The sequence below is a fragment of the Cydia fagiglandana genome, chromosome 4, assembly GCF_963556715.1.
Source record: "Cydia fagiglandana chromosome 4, ilCydFagi1.1, whole genome shotgun sequence".
Classification (NCBI taxonomy): Eukaryota; Metazoa; Arthropoda; class Insecta; order Lepidoptera; family Tortricidae; genus Cydia; species Cydia fagiglandana.
Genome location: NC_085935.1, coordinates 20,306,718 through 20,322,763, shown reverse-complemented (window position 1 = coordinate 20,322,763; position 16,046 = coordinate 20,306,718). Strand labels below are relative to the sequence as shown.

The 16,046-nt window shown below is 36.9% G+C and overlaps 2 protein-coding genes across 2 annotated transcripts; both read left to right on the top strand.

The window, feature by feature from the left end:
• Positions 1–960: 960 nt before the first annotated feature.
• LOC134664027 (uncharacterized) lies at positions 961–8,522 on the top strand. The gene is made up of 4 exons (XM_063520590.1): positions 961–1,144; positions 3,654–3,880; positions 4,644–4,808; positions 8,365–8,522. Exons 1-4 carry the CDS (start codon positions 1,029–1,031, stop codon positions 8,520–8,522), a joined length of 666 nt encoding a protein of 221 aa, XP_063376660.1. The 5' UTR covers positions 961–1,028.
• A 3,667-nt stretch (positions 8,523–12,189) lies between these two features.
• LOC134664026 (uncharacterized) lies at positions 12,190–15,759 on the top strand. Its single transcript, XM_063520589.1, has one exon. It carries the CDS (start codon positions 12,193–12,195, stop codon positions 15,757–15,759), a length of 3,567 nt encoding a protein of 1,188 aa, XP_063376659.1. The 5' UTR covers positions 12,190–12,192.
• Positions 15,760–16,046: the final 287 nt, after the last annotated feature.

Sequence of the window (16,046 nt, the reverse complement as noted above, 5' to 3'; positions counted from 1 at the left end):
GTCGTTGTTATTGTCAATTTCCATAGTAAACAATGGTAGTGCTGCTGTAGTTGGAAATGGACAGTCACCTTAAAAGTGTTCAGTCTGACATCAAAGTTGACATTTCCTGCAGAAATGCTTTTGGCTGCATTCGTTCACTGAAACAAAACGCGCGAGTGACTCACAACAGCTGGCCGCCAAAACCGCGAAAACCGAAATTCGCAAATTACGGGGATATTTCTTTTTTACTCCAATGAAAGCGACAGACAAAGGTGCCCTCAATTTGCGAACTTCGATTTTCGCGGCTATTCGATTGCTCCACTGTGGATTAGAAACTTCACGCAGGATATATTTAACATTGGTCGCAATAGTCTCCAATTTCTGAAAACGCAAGTTTTGTTACCTAGTTACTTCTTAATATCAACTCAACCAATATTTTCTTAATATTTATTGAATGTCACTTCCAGTCACTATTGTGTCACACTTCTATATCCAAGTTTTCCCCTTAAACTTTAGATGGAGGCAAAAAATTATCCTTTCAAAGTACTACAGGACCCTCTAATGGGGGCAACCATTAGGCAGGAATCGATTCCTAATTTATCTTTACTTTTTAATTGTTCTTTTTGCAATCGGCAAATTAATCCGACTTTTTTCGAATTCGAATCGAAGTTCGAAATGTCGTTAATCTTAACGATAATATTTATTAAGATGTGATTTATTTTATAATGGGAGTTTTAAAATTGGTTTACTCGTGTATTTTTGGATAATTTGTTGGCATCAAATGAAGAATTGTATTTATAGATTTGCCGATAATATTTGGCCAAAGCTAAAATACCTAGAGTCTGTTCGGAAAGAGAATATCGAGTCATACATTCCACGACTCTTCTCTTTCCGCATAAACTTCAACAGTATGTAGAGAGCTTTATTACATTTTTTATCGATGTGTCAAACTAAACCTCCTTACTTTTCAGAAAATAAAATTTGACAGTGTCACCCGCAAGCAAAATTAATTGTCATCTAAATAAAAACAGTTTTTTTGTACAAAAATAATGGAAGCGTACTTATGTCCGTACGGGCATTACCCTATGATGCCACCAGACCAGGGTCACGGGGATAATGCAGACTATTACGGCATGCAGCCTATGGATGGCAGAGATCATAAAAGGTAAGTACATTTCCATCTTCACCACTTAATGTGTGTCGCTTAACTTCAAACTCGAATAAATCCATTCGACCCTCTCAGCAAATATCTAGCTTACCTTTTATTAACACCAAAATCGCATAATCAGACAGATGGATTTACCCAAGTTTGAAGTTAAGCGACTCATGTGCAGACCTTAACTGTACGTTTCTCCAGAAACTTTCCGACCTATAGTTCGTTTTTTTAGCATTAGAAATAAGGTAAACAATCGTGATGTGTCTTTTAATGACAATTTATTCATATATATGGTACAAAAACAAGTCAAAAAACAATAAATAAAAATAACTTAAAATTAAACTAAATACAAACTATTCTAAAATAAAATAAAACTAATCTAAACTAAACTAAATCTAAAAAAGGCCCCTGTGGCAAGGTCCCCAAGATTTTCTTTTAATTGAAAAACACATTTTAAAAATATGTTACGGCAAATATGTAACAATTATGAATCTAATACAATCATTTATATTCTTCTGCTTTCATAAGTAATACTTACTGATTTTTAAAAAGCGCTTTTCAATTAAAAGACATGTCAAGATCGCTTACCTTCTTTCAAGTTCTTTCTAATGCTAAAAAAAAACGAACTATAGCACAGCTTATCTGTGGGATGAACTGTCTAAGCGTACCATGCGTGTGGTAATATGCCCTCTGGGACAGTAGTACTACCATCTAGTTCAACTGGTAGTACAAATAATACACCCTAAGGTCACTAGTACTACCAGTAGTACTAGTGACCATAACGGCAGACCGGTAGTACAACTGTCCTGTAGTTTGTAAAAAAGTACCAAATTCAAATACAAGAAAACTGATTTCAGCGTTTTAGAAAATTCGTCCCCCAAGGTGGTGAAAAAGGGGTTGAAAGTTTGTATGTATATCAAAAAATTTTTCGAGCGCGGGACTTGAATCTTTGTATTTGGGGATATTATTAGAAGACAATAAAAGTAATTTCAGCGTTTTGTAAAATTCATCCCCTAACAGGGTTAAAAAGGGGATGAAAGTTTGTATGGGGTTAAAGTTTTCTTTTCAGCTACGAATTTGAAACTTCGTTAAATGATATATTATTAAAATACAAGAAAACTTATTTCAGCGTTTTATAAAATTCAACCCCTAAGGTGGTAAAAAAGGGGTTGAAAGTTTGTATGGAGATCACATATTTTGTGAGTGCGGAATGCGGAACTTGAATCTTTGTATAAGGGCATAGGTACCTATTATGAGAATACAAGAAAAGTAATTTCAGCAACCAACATCAAAATCCACTTGACTTAAAACTTCATACAACTTGCTAAAAAAGAAAAGTACTTAATTTCAACATTGCTTGGATATGAACATTATAGGTACTAAAGACGTAAAATGTTGAAGATAAGATTCCACGCGGACGAAGTCGCGGGCAACAGCTAGTACTGAATAACTTTTACTATGGTGCTAATGACGAAATCTAAAAAAAATGTCTTTTTCATACATTTTGACCGATCGATACCGATCGACCATAGTAAAAGTTGTTCAGTATAACCTATCAAATCACCCCGATCAAGGTTTTCAGTGGGTTAGAAAACACGTTATACATATTTTGTTTACATCTGGAATGTGTATCATATGTACTACCAGTTGAACTTTTATTACAGTGGTCTATGACAAAACCCGAGGGATATTCTTGTACTTTTAGAAGTAGTACTAGTGACCCTAAGGTGTATCATTTGTACTACCAGTTGAACTAGATGGTAGTACTACTGTCCCAGAGGGGTAATATGATACTTTACCACATTATGCGTGGTTCGACATGAACTTAGCCGCCTTTTAGGGTTCCGTACCCAAAGGATAAAAACGGTACCCTATTACTAAGAATCCGCTGTCCATCCTTCTGTCTGTCACCAGGCTATATCTCATAAACTGTGATAGCTAGACAGTTGAAATTTTCACAGATGATGTATTTCTATTGCCGTTATAACAACAGATACTAAAAAGTACGGAACCCTCGGTGGGTGAGTCCGACTCGCACTAGTCCGGTTTTTGCATAAGTTAAGATAGAAAAAAAAAAGAATAATTAGATAAATTAATTTAAAGAAACCATCGACCGGGACACATTTCATGCTAAAAGGGGGGTTGCGTCAGGGGGAGGGGATGGGACACTAGTGTGCGTAAAGCACCATACCCAAAGGTATTATACTACATTCATTGAATGCTGGCTATAATTCGTTTCTCTTCCATGTGGAAGAGCACCACATTTAATTTACACATACATTAGAACACAACTTGACCGAATTATGTAACGACGCGACGAAATCGCGGAGTGAGACATGTCTGACCATACCACGACGACTTTTTAAAGATTTTGGCGTCTAAAGGGTATTAAATTTCACTAATAATTTCATTAATATCCATATTATTATAATCTTTTTATTATTAATGTTTTATCTCGTGCAAGTGAATTGTAAAATTCTTAATGAGATTAAATGATCTTAAACCTTAATATTTTAAGCTCACCTAAACACCGCACCAATCGTCGAGAGAAACGATCCCGAAGCGCCAGCGGATCTAGGTCTCGCTCCAAATCTCGGACGCCGAGATCCCGGTCCCACTCGAGATCTCGATCTCACTCCGTGTCGAGATCTCGCTCTCACTCGACACGTACTCGGAGTATTCGGCGGGGACTGAATATGAGAGATCCGAGCTTTCTGGACGCCTTTCGAGTATTGTATTTGACACGTGAGTTTTCTTTAAATGGTTTTTGCTATTTTTACTGTTGCTCATTAACATTACGCTGAAATAAAAACTTTTTTGTTTCTTGATATGACCTAACTAGTTTTCTTGGTGTGTCTTAAGAGCCATTATTATCCAGCACAACTTATAATTGATTCTACTTCTCCATTCGGGTAGAAATGAGATGTAGCCAAATATAGATAGCAGATACAATCAGAGAAACTTTAATTAAAAAAAATATTAAGATTCTTCATTACATAGGTTGTTTGAGCCCTTTGGGCTATTTAAATAAAACAGATGATTAAAAAATATACCATTCTTTTAATGGTGAAAATGTACAAGGTTCGTTTATAATAAGTCTAGGACACGCGCGTTCAGATCGGTGATTAGATTGCAAGAGAGAGATGAGAGTGGTCCGCTGCCTGGGGATTCGTCTTATAGGCGAAACATTGGCGCTAGCATCGCACTTTTTGATTGGCCGCTGATCTCGCCGTACATGTTGGCATCTTGGGCTGCATTTCCACACATCATTGGTTGGTTCGAAGTTGGCTGGGTTGCCAGAGCGCTAACATAGGTAATAAATGACATCCTAAAGGAATGAATCCTATAAACATCCAAGTAAACATGTTTTCGATATCGTTTAGAAAGCTTTGAAACTATCGAATCAATAAGCTGCCTATGCCTGCTGATAGCAAACTATTTAAATAGCCTTCGATTCCTACTTACCATTATTCACCTTAAGTCAATTTAATCAAGACGTTATTTCCAGCAAGCAACAAAACTAAAAAAAGCACAGCCAAGTACCTCGCAACGAAGAAGCGGCAGGATCACGTCGAGGAGCTTCTAAAAATCGACGGACTCGGTTCCAAGAGGTGGCTGTTTTATCCTAGAGCCACGACCACCACCAGCGAACCGGTCACTGGGAAGGTTGCAGGTGCCATCTTTACTTTAGTTTGTCAAAGGACTATCTCATTTCAAACACATACACAGAGAATTATACTATCTTTGTCTTACTTGTAGTTTAGCACCCAAAAGAAAAGGATGAGTATAGTTTTCTTGGTTCTTACTGACTGACAAATTGGTTTGACCAACTATATTTTGTTTACTTGGCATACCTACTGCTGGTAGTACTTGTGTGATTTTGAAGAGCAACGAACTTGGTTCTACCAAGTAGCTGTGTCCTCTGATAGTCTCGATCCCGACCAGCGAACGTGTCACTGGGATGGTTGCAGGTGATCATCTTATACTATTTTGTTTGCTTGGCATACTGCTATCTCCATAGCATTATGCCAAGCAAACAAGCTTGTGAGATTTCGAACAGCAGGATTCCGGAGAAAGATGTTGAACATTAATGTTGAGTTCCATTCATGAACATAAATATACGGCAATGTTGGCAATGTAAGAGTGCATTCGCTTCCCATGTCTTGATGTGGAATAATTTAACGTAGAATTAGATCGTGTCATTTCCATTGGCACTTAACTGTACACATTTATGAAATGAAATGAAAATATTTATTTTCAGGCAACAATTGGTCCATAGATACATTAAAACTAACATACCTACATATTATTATGAAATATATCTTAAAACTAAAAACACAATAATGGTTGCGATGAAGTTCGCAACTCCGTAGTGTCAGGGAGCCGGCCGCGGAACCGGAACTTGACACTCTTTGGTCAAAACTTCTCCTTTCACGCGTATTCGGGAAACGAGATAATCACAAGATCTAGAAACGATATAGAGATCAACTAGATTTACATTAGATATCGACTAGATGTGACTTGGATATCTAAGTCATAACTTGTCGAAATCGTTCAGGAGGACCTCCAGAATCGCGGAAACGTCAAATTTGACATACCTATCTTGTCGAAATCCGTCAAGAGGACCTCCAGAATCGCGGAAACGTCAAATTTGACATATCTATCTTACAAATATCTTTAAATCTATATATATAAATGCAAGTGTCCTGACTGACTGACTGACTGACTGACTGACTGATTCATCAACGCAGAGCCGAAACTACAAAAGCCAGAAAGTTGAAATTTGCACACCAGATTGCATTTATAAAGTGTACAAGAGATAAGAAGCGATTTTGAGAAATTCAACCCCTAAGGGGGTTAAAAAGGGGATGAAAGTTTGTATGGGGTTAAAGTGTTCTTTTAAGCTAGGAATTTGAAACTTCGTAAAAAGATATATTATTAAAATACAGGAAAACTAATTTCAGCGTTTTTGAAAATTCATCCCCTAAGGTGGTGAAAAAGGGGTTGAAAGTTTGTATGGATATCAAAAAAAATTTCAAGTGGTGGACTTGAATCTTTGTATTTAGGGATATTATTAGAAGACTATATAGACACGCCACATTGAACGACCTGATCCGCCGCGCCCTTTGCACCGCCTCTCTACCCGCAACTCTGGAGCCGTTAGGCCTCTCTGCCACAGATGGCAAGAGACCTGACGGCTGCACTCTTGTGCCCTGGAGCCTGGGCCGCCCTTTAGCGTGGGACGCTACCTGTGTCGATACGCTAGCACCGTCCCACGTTGAGGGATCGGCCCGGAAGCCCGGGACTGCCGCGGACCAGGCCCAGACACTAAAGCGCCGCAAATACGCGTTCCTAACGGACCAATACGATTTTGCGGCGCTCGCCATTGAAACACTGGGCCCATGGTCGACCGACACCAAACAGTTTATAAAGGAAGTGTCGGCCAGATTAATAGGCGTCTCGGGCGACCATAGGGCGGGCTCCTTCTTGGCTCAAAGATTAAGTTTGGCGGTTCAAAGGGGCAACGCCGCCAGCATTCTAGGGTCCATTCCAGAAGCGGGCAACTTAGGAGAGATATTTTATATTTAATATTTAGTTTTAGTTGTTAGTTTTAGGTTTTGTGTAAGTATTATTTTTATTAGCGTGATGAAAATTACAATACATTAAAATTTTATTATAACTCTCACTCTCTCAAAAAAAAAAAGAAGACAGGAAAAGTAATTTCAGACTTTTGTAAAATTCATCCCCTAACAGGGTTAAAAAGGGGATGACATGACAGTTTGTATAGGGTTAAAGTTTTCTTTTAAGCTAGGAATTTGAAACTTCGTAAAAAGATATATTATTAAAATACAAGAAAACTAATTTCAGCGTTTTTGAAAATTCATCCCCTAAGGTAGTGAAAAAGAGGTTGAAAGTTTGTATGGATATCAAAAAAAATTTCGAGTGGTGGACTTGAATCTTTGTATTTCGGGATATTATTTGAAGGCAGGAAAAGTAATTTCAGCGTTTTGTAAAATTTATCCCCTAACAGGGTTAAAAAGAGGTTGAAAGTATGAATCCATTACAAATGGTTTTGAAACTTCTTAGAAAGGCATAATAGCCGATTATTAGCCGATAACAAAAAAAAGTGATTGCAACGTTTTTGGAATTTCAATCCCTAAGGGGGTTAAAAAGGAGATGAAATTTCGTCTGCGGGTGCAAATTTTATTTTAAGCAGGGAACTTGCAACTTGGTAAAAACGTTTTAAATTAAAATACAAGAAAACTAATTTCAGCGTTTTTGAAAATTCATCCCCTAAGGTGGTGAAAAAGGGGTTGAAAGTTTGTATGGATATCAAACATTTTTTCGAGCGCGAGATTTGAATCTTTGTATTTGGCGATACTATTGGAAGACAATAAAAGTGATTTCAGCGATTTGTAAAATTCATCCCCTAACAGGGTTAAAATGGGGTTCAAAGTTTGAATCCATTACAAATGCTTTGAATGTTCTTAGAAAGACATAATAGCCGATTACAAAAAGAAGTAATTGCAACGTTTTTGGAAATTCAACCCCTAAGGGGGTTAAAAAGGGATGAAAGTTCGTCTTGGAGTGTAAATTTAATTTTAAGCTAGGAACTTGAACTTTTTACATTTTTGCATTTTTGAAAATCATCCCCCAAGGTGGTGAGAAAGGGGTTGAAAGTTTGTATGGAGATCAGATATTTTGTAAGTGCGGAACTTGAATCTTTGTATAAGGGCATAGGTACCTATTATGAGAATACAAGAAAAGAAATTTCAGCAACCAACATCAAAATCCACTTGACTTAAAACTTCATACAACTTGCTAAAACAGAAAAGTACTTAATTTCAACATTGCTTGGATATGAAAATTTAAGGCACTAAAGATGTAAAATGTTGAAGATAAGATTCCACGCGGACGAAGTCGCGGGCAACAGCTAGTTATCCATATCGTAACTTGCTGAGGTCTAGTAGAGATCTAATACATTTTCAGAATCGAGCCGTTTGTCTCTCTTGGTTTTTTATGCTTGGCGCAACCATCCCATAGATGGCATCACTATTCCATACTGACCCAAAACCTGTGCTTAGTTTATTTTACCTGTGTATTGTTATCTTAGCTGATAATAAAGTTTTTTCAATCGATATTAAACTCGCCAATAGCGACTAAAAATTCAAATGAGTGAAACCGTTGTCGTATAAACATTTTAAAGTTTTTTTTTATTTTACTTTTAGGGGCAAGAGATAATTCAGACCAGCGCATCAAGATCGACCGGCAATTCTTCAAGAAGTACAAGAGAGGCAAATCGGTCGCTGTCGACGCGCCTATAGCCAAACTCATGCGGTGGGAACTCATGTTCTATAAGAAACTCGGCTTTGTAAGGACCGATTAAAGGCCTGTGCACACCGGCTGCATGTGCGTGACGTGCACGTGCGCGTGCGGCGTTGTAGTATACAGATCCTTATGAGAGACGGCACACCGTTTGCGTGACGTGTGCGTGTGCGGCTCCAACATTTTAGCGCACTCACACGCGCACGCCACGCACACGCAAGCCGGTGTGGCTCGGCCTTAAGTTTGTACGTAACGTTTATTTTAATAAATAGGTTTAAAGGAATATGTGGTTTAGCTTACAACTTCCGATACGACCTTCGAACTTTCAAGAAATAAACGTACCCATATTAAAAGCCGGCAATGCACTTGCAAATAACGTATTTCCATCCTTAAGGGTTCATTTAGACGATGCGAGGTAGCGATTGATCGGTCGGTTGAATTGACTAAAATCCCATATGCGAGTTCGCGCCTCGTCTAAATCAGCCCTAAGGCAGGCAACGTACTTGCAACCCATCTGGTGTTGCAGGTGTCCATGTTCAACGGTAATTGCTTACCATCAGACTGTTCGTCTGCTCGTTTGTCTCCTATATCATGAAAAAATTGAAAATTAGCGTTCCGGATAATTGATATAGGTATTACTCTCGAGTATCAGCTATTCGAACAAAGCTTATAACGATATCACACCGATACGACACTGATCTGTCAGTGCTGACATTTCTTCAACCAAAAACGATACTTTTGACACTGACAGATCGGTATTGTATCGGTGTGATATCTTATAGGCTTTGTTCGAATTCCGAGGGCGTACGCAGTCGAATGCTGACAGTGATCCTGCGGCGCTCCTCTACAAGGCGGAGTTGGCATTCGTTGGTGGTTTTAGACGGTAGTCCTAATACTGGTTAGTCCGTCATCGCTCCTGGTTCCCCGGGCCAGGTGGCATGCGTAAACGCATTTCCCCAACGTTAAAAAAAAAAGGCTTTGTTCGAATAGGTCCGTGCTTCGCTTAACATGGCAGACAGCGATATCAGCGTGTGAATCACCTAAAGTAGCGCTTGGTGCATGTACAGTCACCTGCAATAATGTTACACAATTAGGCTGCAAAAATATCTGACTCGGGGCCCGATTCGGATTTTGAAATAGATATCTATTAGACATCTTTTAGACATCACCAAGATACCAAGATACCAAGATACCAAGATACCAAGATACGATATCGATATGTTTAAGATCTAACCTGTCAAATTTAACATTTGCGCGATTCTGGAGATACTCTTGAACGATTTCCACAGGATATGACTTAGAGATCCAATTCACATCTAATAGATATCTTACTCCATCTAACGTAAAAGTGACATTGGTTGCCTGAATTGCGCTGCAAAAGAGAACTCATATCTAAATTATAATAACGTATCTAGAATGGATTTAGTACGTGTCGTCACTTGCGAATATCTTGAAGTTCGAATACGGCAGTATTATTTTTAGAGCCATAAGAGCGTGTCACATAGTTTTTCGGTCTTCGAAGCGTAACATATTATTGCAGGTACTGACTGTACCTACAGCTTTAACATTAATGCATATCACTAAATGCAATTTATTATTATCGTTTTCCAATAAAAGACCCCTCTAAAACAACAAGGTTTGCGTGTTTTAGACACATTGACAGACATACAAACATCAATTAGGAAGTAAAATGGCGGAAGCGTTTAAACGGGGGGTGTACAGACAAACCGTGTGAATAGTATTGGTTGGTAATGGATTTGATTATGAATCGATTATAATAAGGGGAGTTTTTAATGTAAGGGTGGATAATGGGATTGTATCTGTGTTTATCAAATTATCAGCTTAATAGACTAGCTCTAGTCATAATATAGCTTTTGCCCACGTCTTCGTCTGCGTGGGATGATGATGATGCCCAAACTATCTCTATATCAAATTTTGTCCAAATTTGTTCAACGGTTTAAGCGTGAAGAGGTAACAGACAGACACACTTACGTATTTATAATATTAGTATCGATATGGATTAGTAGGGATTATGAGTATTATAACCAGTAGGGATTCTCGCAATATTGTATAGTCACCTGCAATAATATGTTACTCTTTGAAGACTCCAAAAATATATGACACGCTCTTATGACTCTACTAATAAGATCGTGTCAGATATTATTGCGGCCTTCGTTGTGTAACATAATATTGCAGGTGACTGTACTATAAATACAATCAAACATAATTAGATTACTTACGTCGACATATTTTCATAAGCTTTGCTATGTCGATATCGCACGCTTCTCACACCTGTTCGATAACATATCGCCGCCTGCTAACCGTACCGAGCGTGTAAACTAGAAATAAACTGCCGGCACTTGCTTTTGAGATGTCGGTACTGGTAGAAAAAGAGTTTTGGGAAATATAGAAATATTTTAATAACAAAACTTCCGTGAGAGACAGACATATTAAGCGTTTTTCGACTTAAAATACGTGAGTGACCCGTTCTTAAGATATTTAATATAGAAATAGTTTATTTGGTGTGAAATAAAACATTTAACTTTTAAAATATTCTAAAGGACCGATTAGTATATTGGTGTCGATATTTTTCATATTCGATTTTTAAGAGTTAAGAGGATAGTTAAGAGTTCCCTCATCATCATTAACTTAAGACGTATTCTCTTGTCGGTGGAGTATCTTCCAGCTTTCCCTATCCTGCGCCAGCTCTTTGACTTTTTGGTACGACACGACCCCCACTTTTCCTTTCACTTGCTCCAAAAAGCTGCGTCTGGGTTTTCCTCGTCCCCGCTTGTGTCCTATCCGCCCCTCGAGGATAGTTTTAAAGAAATGGTCGTGTCGTAAGAGTTCCCTATTCTATACAATATATCGCCAAGTGTCAACCATAACTTACTAATTACCACCACAAGTTCATAGCCATAGTGAACCATATTAGTATCAAAATAAGGTTCATTTTTGATTCATTATTTTTTTAGTTTTAGTGAGTTTAGGTTGTCACCTGACGTTATATTAAGTGAAGTCCTAAAAATTACTTAGTCACGTAAAAGTATGGATTTTGTGTACCTCAACGGAAAATTACATACACATTCTTCGCCCTTTGGATTTCGTATTAATTCCACCCTGAATGAGGAACTCTTAAAATATACCAAATATTATCAAAATCTGACGAACGCAAAATAAAAATCCTAATCCTAAAATAGGTCTTGTAATCATAAAAACACTATGAACCTTGAAGCCACAGCGCGCCGCTTCACTCCGGCGCAGTCGATCAGTAATCCGCGATTTTTGCAATGACTAGTCGTATTTTTAGACAGAACGCGTTCCTATAATCTATATGAAAATAATTATTTGTGATACGTGAAACACTTTTGGAAATTAAAAAATTAGGAACAGATTAACAAAGGTAAGGCTTTTTAAATTTCTTATGTTAGTTGTAATTAAAGTAGGTGAGGATGTGTTGTGAATATTATGACGACTATTATGTTGAAATTATAAATTTTGTTTTTTATTCTCTACTGCATTCACCCGTTAATTTATTTTGATAGGTAGATAACTTATGATTCTTATGAATGATTTCAAACAAACAGGAAGCCAAGAAATGGATATATTATCGTCAACTTTAAATAGAATTATGTGATCATGATTAACTATGATGAAAAATAAATCTTGTGAGTAGGTTTGATAAATAATTCAAATACATATAAATCAACATAAATCGTTTATTTTTACAGATGGCGCAATACATTCCGCTGAATTTAACAGGAAACAATTTAGGAGTACGACACTGTCAGTTAAATACACTGGTTGAAGATGCTTTCCAATCATCAGTACCATTTGAGGCCATACAAGACCTTCCGGAAGCCACACTAGTGGACAGACTCTTCAAGATCGCCCTTGCTTCAAAATACAGAAACATTGATTACATATTCAAAAATCTAAAAGATCCAGACATGCTATTTGTTTCCAAAGCTCTGAAATGCACTTGGCTATTGGAATCAGAATACAAAGATAAAATAAACGCAAACGATTTGGAGAATGAGCTATTTCCACACATGATGTCAACCGCCGTCTGCAAAATGCAGCATTGGCTACAACGACACTTACATGAACCTGACAGATGCAAAGAATTTTACACGTATTACAAGGAAAAACAGTTTAAAATAGCTATTAAATTTCTTTGGCATTGCTCCAACGAATATCTACTCGAAGAGTTCATGAATATCACAGATAGAATAGGTGCACGTAATTTAAAAGTACTCAGTGATAAATGCCCACAATTAACCAGAATATTTTACGAAAATTTAGAACATAATCAAAATGTTTTGAAACACTACCTTGACGATGAAAAATCTTTCTTTTTCAACATAAAATATATCTTGAAATCTGATCCTGAAACATTTTTCAATGTTGTTGAAAAATACTTCAATGTTAAGAAGTTTAATTCCTTTGGGCCAGACATTACAAAACAAATAATGGTTCATCACAGAAAAAGATTCTTTTGTAAACCTGAATTGTACACAGCTTGGTTACTAAACATTAATATTTTAGCCAACTACTTAAGTCCCGAGGAAGTAAAAGAGGTTGTTTTAAAATTAGCAAGAGCGGAATACTTGGGTAACTGGTTTACTTATCAAAAGGTAGAACCTTTGATCAAAAGGCTGAACAAGAACGAAAGAGTTGCATTCAAAAAACTTGTTTTTGTTGACAAAGCTATAGGAGATAAACTCAAAGATTGGCCATACACTCCGCTTAGCTCGCCTATTATGAAAGAAGTTCCTGGATATAGCCTTTTTAAGGACAAAGAACATGAAGAACACGCATTGAGAACCGCAAAACGTTTAATAAAAAAAAGAAAAGGCCCACTACATGAAAATATTGAGATACGTGTACGCCGAACTCTACTTGATGATTTATTCGATCGTTATCGATTCATGAGTTTCGAAGCGACTTTGTCTGATCTTCGGAAACGACTGAAAGCTGAGAGTAATTTACAAAACCGTGAGTTCATGATGCTTGTACTGGTCAGCAAGTCCGGTGGACGCGAAGATAGTCTTAGAACCTTGTTCGGGCTATTATCACAGTATAGAAATGAGCCTGTGCACTTTCGAGCAGCTATTGTCCGAAGTTTGGTGAAACGTGCCTTTGTGTGGCGTTTACCTGATGACCTATGGGCTGACTTGCTGCAATGGGCGCACGGTATGGGTTTAGATGGAAGTCCCTCAGAAATTAATTGCACTGAGGGAGTGCATGCGGTTGTCTTGCGAAATCTTCTCACCGATCAGGAATTTAATCCAGTTGCAGCTAAATTATTTTTTGATAACTTTACATATTTTACAGAGTACTCCTTAAGTGCTGTAGAACGCAGGTTACTTAAATATAGTCTGCCCCAATTGCTAATTGAAGCAGCTGTTTCAGAAACGGGATCTGTAAAACAGACGCTTTTGGAGCAATTGCTGAGTACACTGGATCAGTATCATATTCCTTTTGACAAGTTTCCTGGTGCTGTAGAAGCTATCGCAACAGCTGTCCTAGAAGACCGAGATTCTTCTCAATACCTACTCATCCGCTTGTACAATGCTCGCGTTGCTCGAAAACAATTTTTCAAAGAAAACTTTTCTTTAAATCACGATATTGCATCATACATGAACGCCCTACGACATGACATTTCAGTGATTGAATTTGACAATAGTGATGGGTTTCTAGAAGTCGTAGAAATGGAAGGTTCTTCGCGTTATCAGATTTTTTTAAGAAAATTGATAATATATTTTGCGGAACCAGGAGGACTGGCAGAGCAGTTCCATGCATTTTTCAAACGCTTAGCTGAAACAAGGCCACATAACTGTCTCGCAAAGCCTTTGTGTCTATTCGTTGGAAAAGGTTTCATTACGTTACTAAAAACTTTAGATAGTGCGCCAAAAAAATCAGCAGAAAGACGTCTAGCGGCTGCATTAAGAGCAAACGCTCATACCACCCGACCACGGGTAGATTTAAAAGAGATCGGTTGGCAAGCAGCAGGAGCTAAAGCAATAGCTAACTTAGTTTGTACCAGTCCTCGAAATCAGCTAAATAATATGGTTATAGAGCTTCTAACCTGGGGACGCACTATTCGATTGACACTTACTTTGACAGATGATGAAGATGTTAAGATCGCTTATAAAATAATGGCAGAATTAAGGCCAGGGATAGCTTTAAAAATGTTTTTGCGCTATTTAAAAGTCGGTAAAATTGGCAGTGAATTTCTAACGATTTGGAATATTGTAAAATCTCTTATTACTAAACTGGATTTTACTAAACGACCCAGACTTTGCGCAAACCTTAAGAATATTAAATTTGTGCCATCCTTGATTAAACCCGAGTATTGTGTTCTTGTATATCAAGCTTTTACACAAATAGATAAAGACGAAAGTCCATTATACAAACCATCACTAAGCATACTTTTCGATATAGAAAATATATGTTACGATGTAAATGAATCATTTTTCTGTAATCTTGTGAACAATATAATAGTAGATAATGAGTTACTGAATCGTGAATATTTCCTCAGGCAACAATCATGTTTATATATTCGACTTATCATAAAGTACATACTGCTTTGCGATTCTGAGGACTCTCAAAAGATAAGAATGAAGAGCTTAGACTCTTTATTGCAACGGCTGGAAGAATATTGGAAAATAATTGATGATGATGTTTCGAAAAGCTTGTTTTTGGAAACATTTTTGGAAGCCTTAAAATATAATAAAGTATTTTTTGACGTTAAGTATGTCTCGTGTATGCCTGTTTTTGAAAGAGTTCTTGCTTGGTTGCACAGTTTCTTGACTATAGAGAAATGGTTTGATATTTACATTAAGTTACATTTAACAATGCTTTATTACAAAGTAGCCAGAATCTGTATTAGTCAGAAACTTGAATACTTTACTAGTGATCTTCAAAATCTTGACAAAGGTATTGATATGTTTGGAAATATTTTTGGCAAATTGCTTGCACTTGATTATGAAGAATTACAAGATAAATATTTTGAAAGCATAAGAGAAATATATAGAGAAGAGTTGATGGAATACCTTAATAAGTATATTGATTATACATCATTTGATTATAGTAAAGAGAGGTTTGTTATAGCTGTTATAAAAAGTATTTTAGATGAAAAAGATGCTAAAGAAGCACATTTTTTGGCTAGTCATATGTTTGTAAGACATGAGAATAGATATTTTAAATACGGATTAGACTTCAGTGATATTAAGGATAATCTGAAAGTTACAAATAATAATGAGTTACGCTTTTCATTAAATATAGAATTTTAAATTAGATATGGTGTTGCTGTTTATTTCAATCCCACGTAATTTAAGGAAAAATAAACAACTAATTTTGTGTTAATTATTATTGAGGTTAAATGTCTGCCCCCTATATGTATGTACAATTTTATATAAATAATTATTTTTATAAAAGTGTTGTCTGTTTTGTGCACCTTACATTGTTTGTTCCGTTTAAGATCTGGTCAAAACGTCAATATACGAGCTATGTACAATCAAAGAGAATATTAACCACTATGTACAGTCGCCATTAAATATATGGAAGCGGCCAAGGTGCT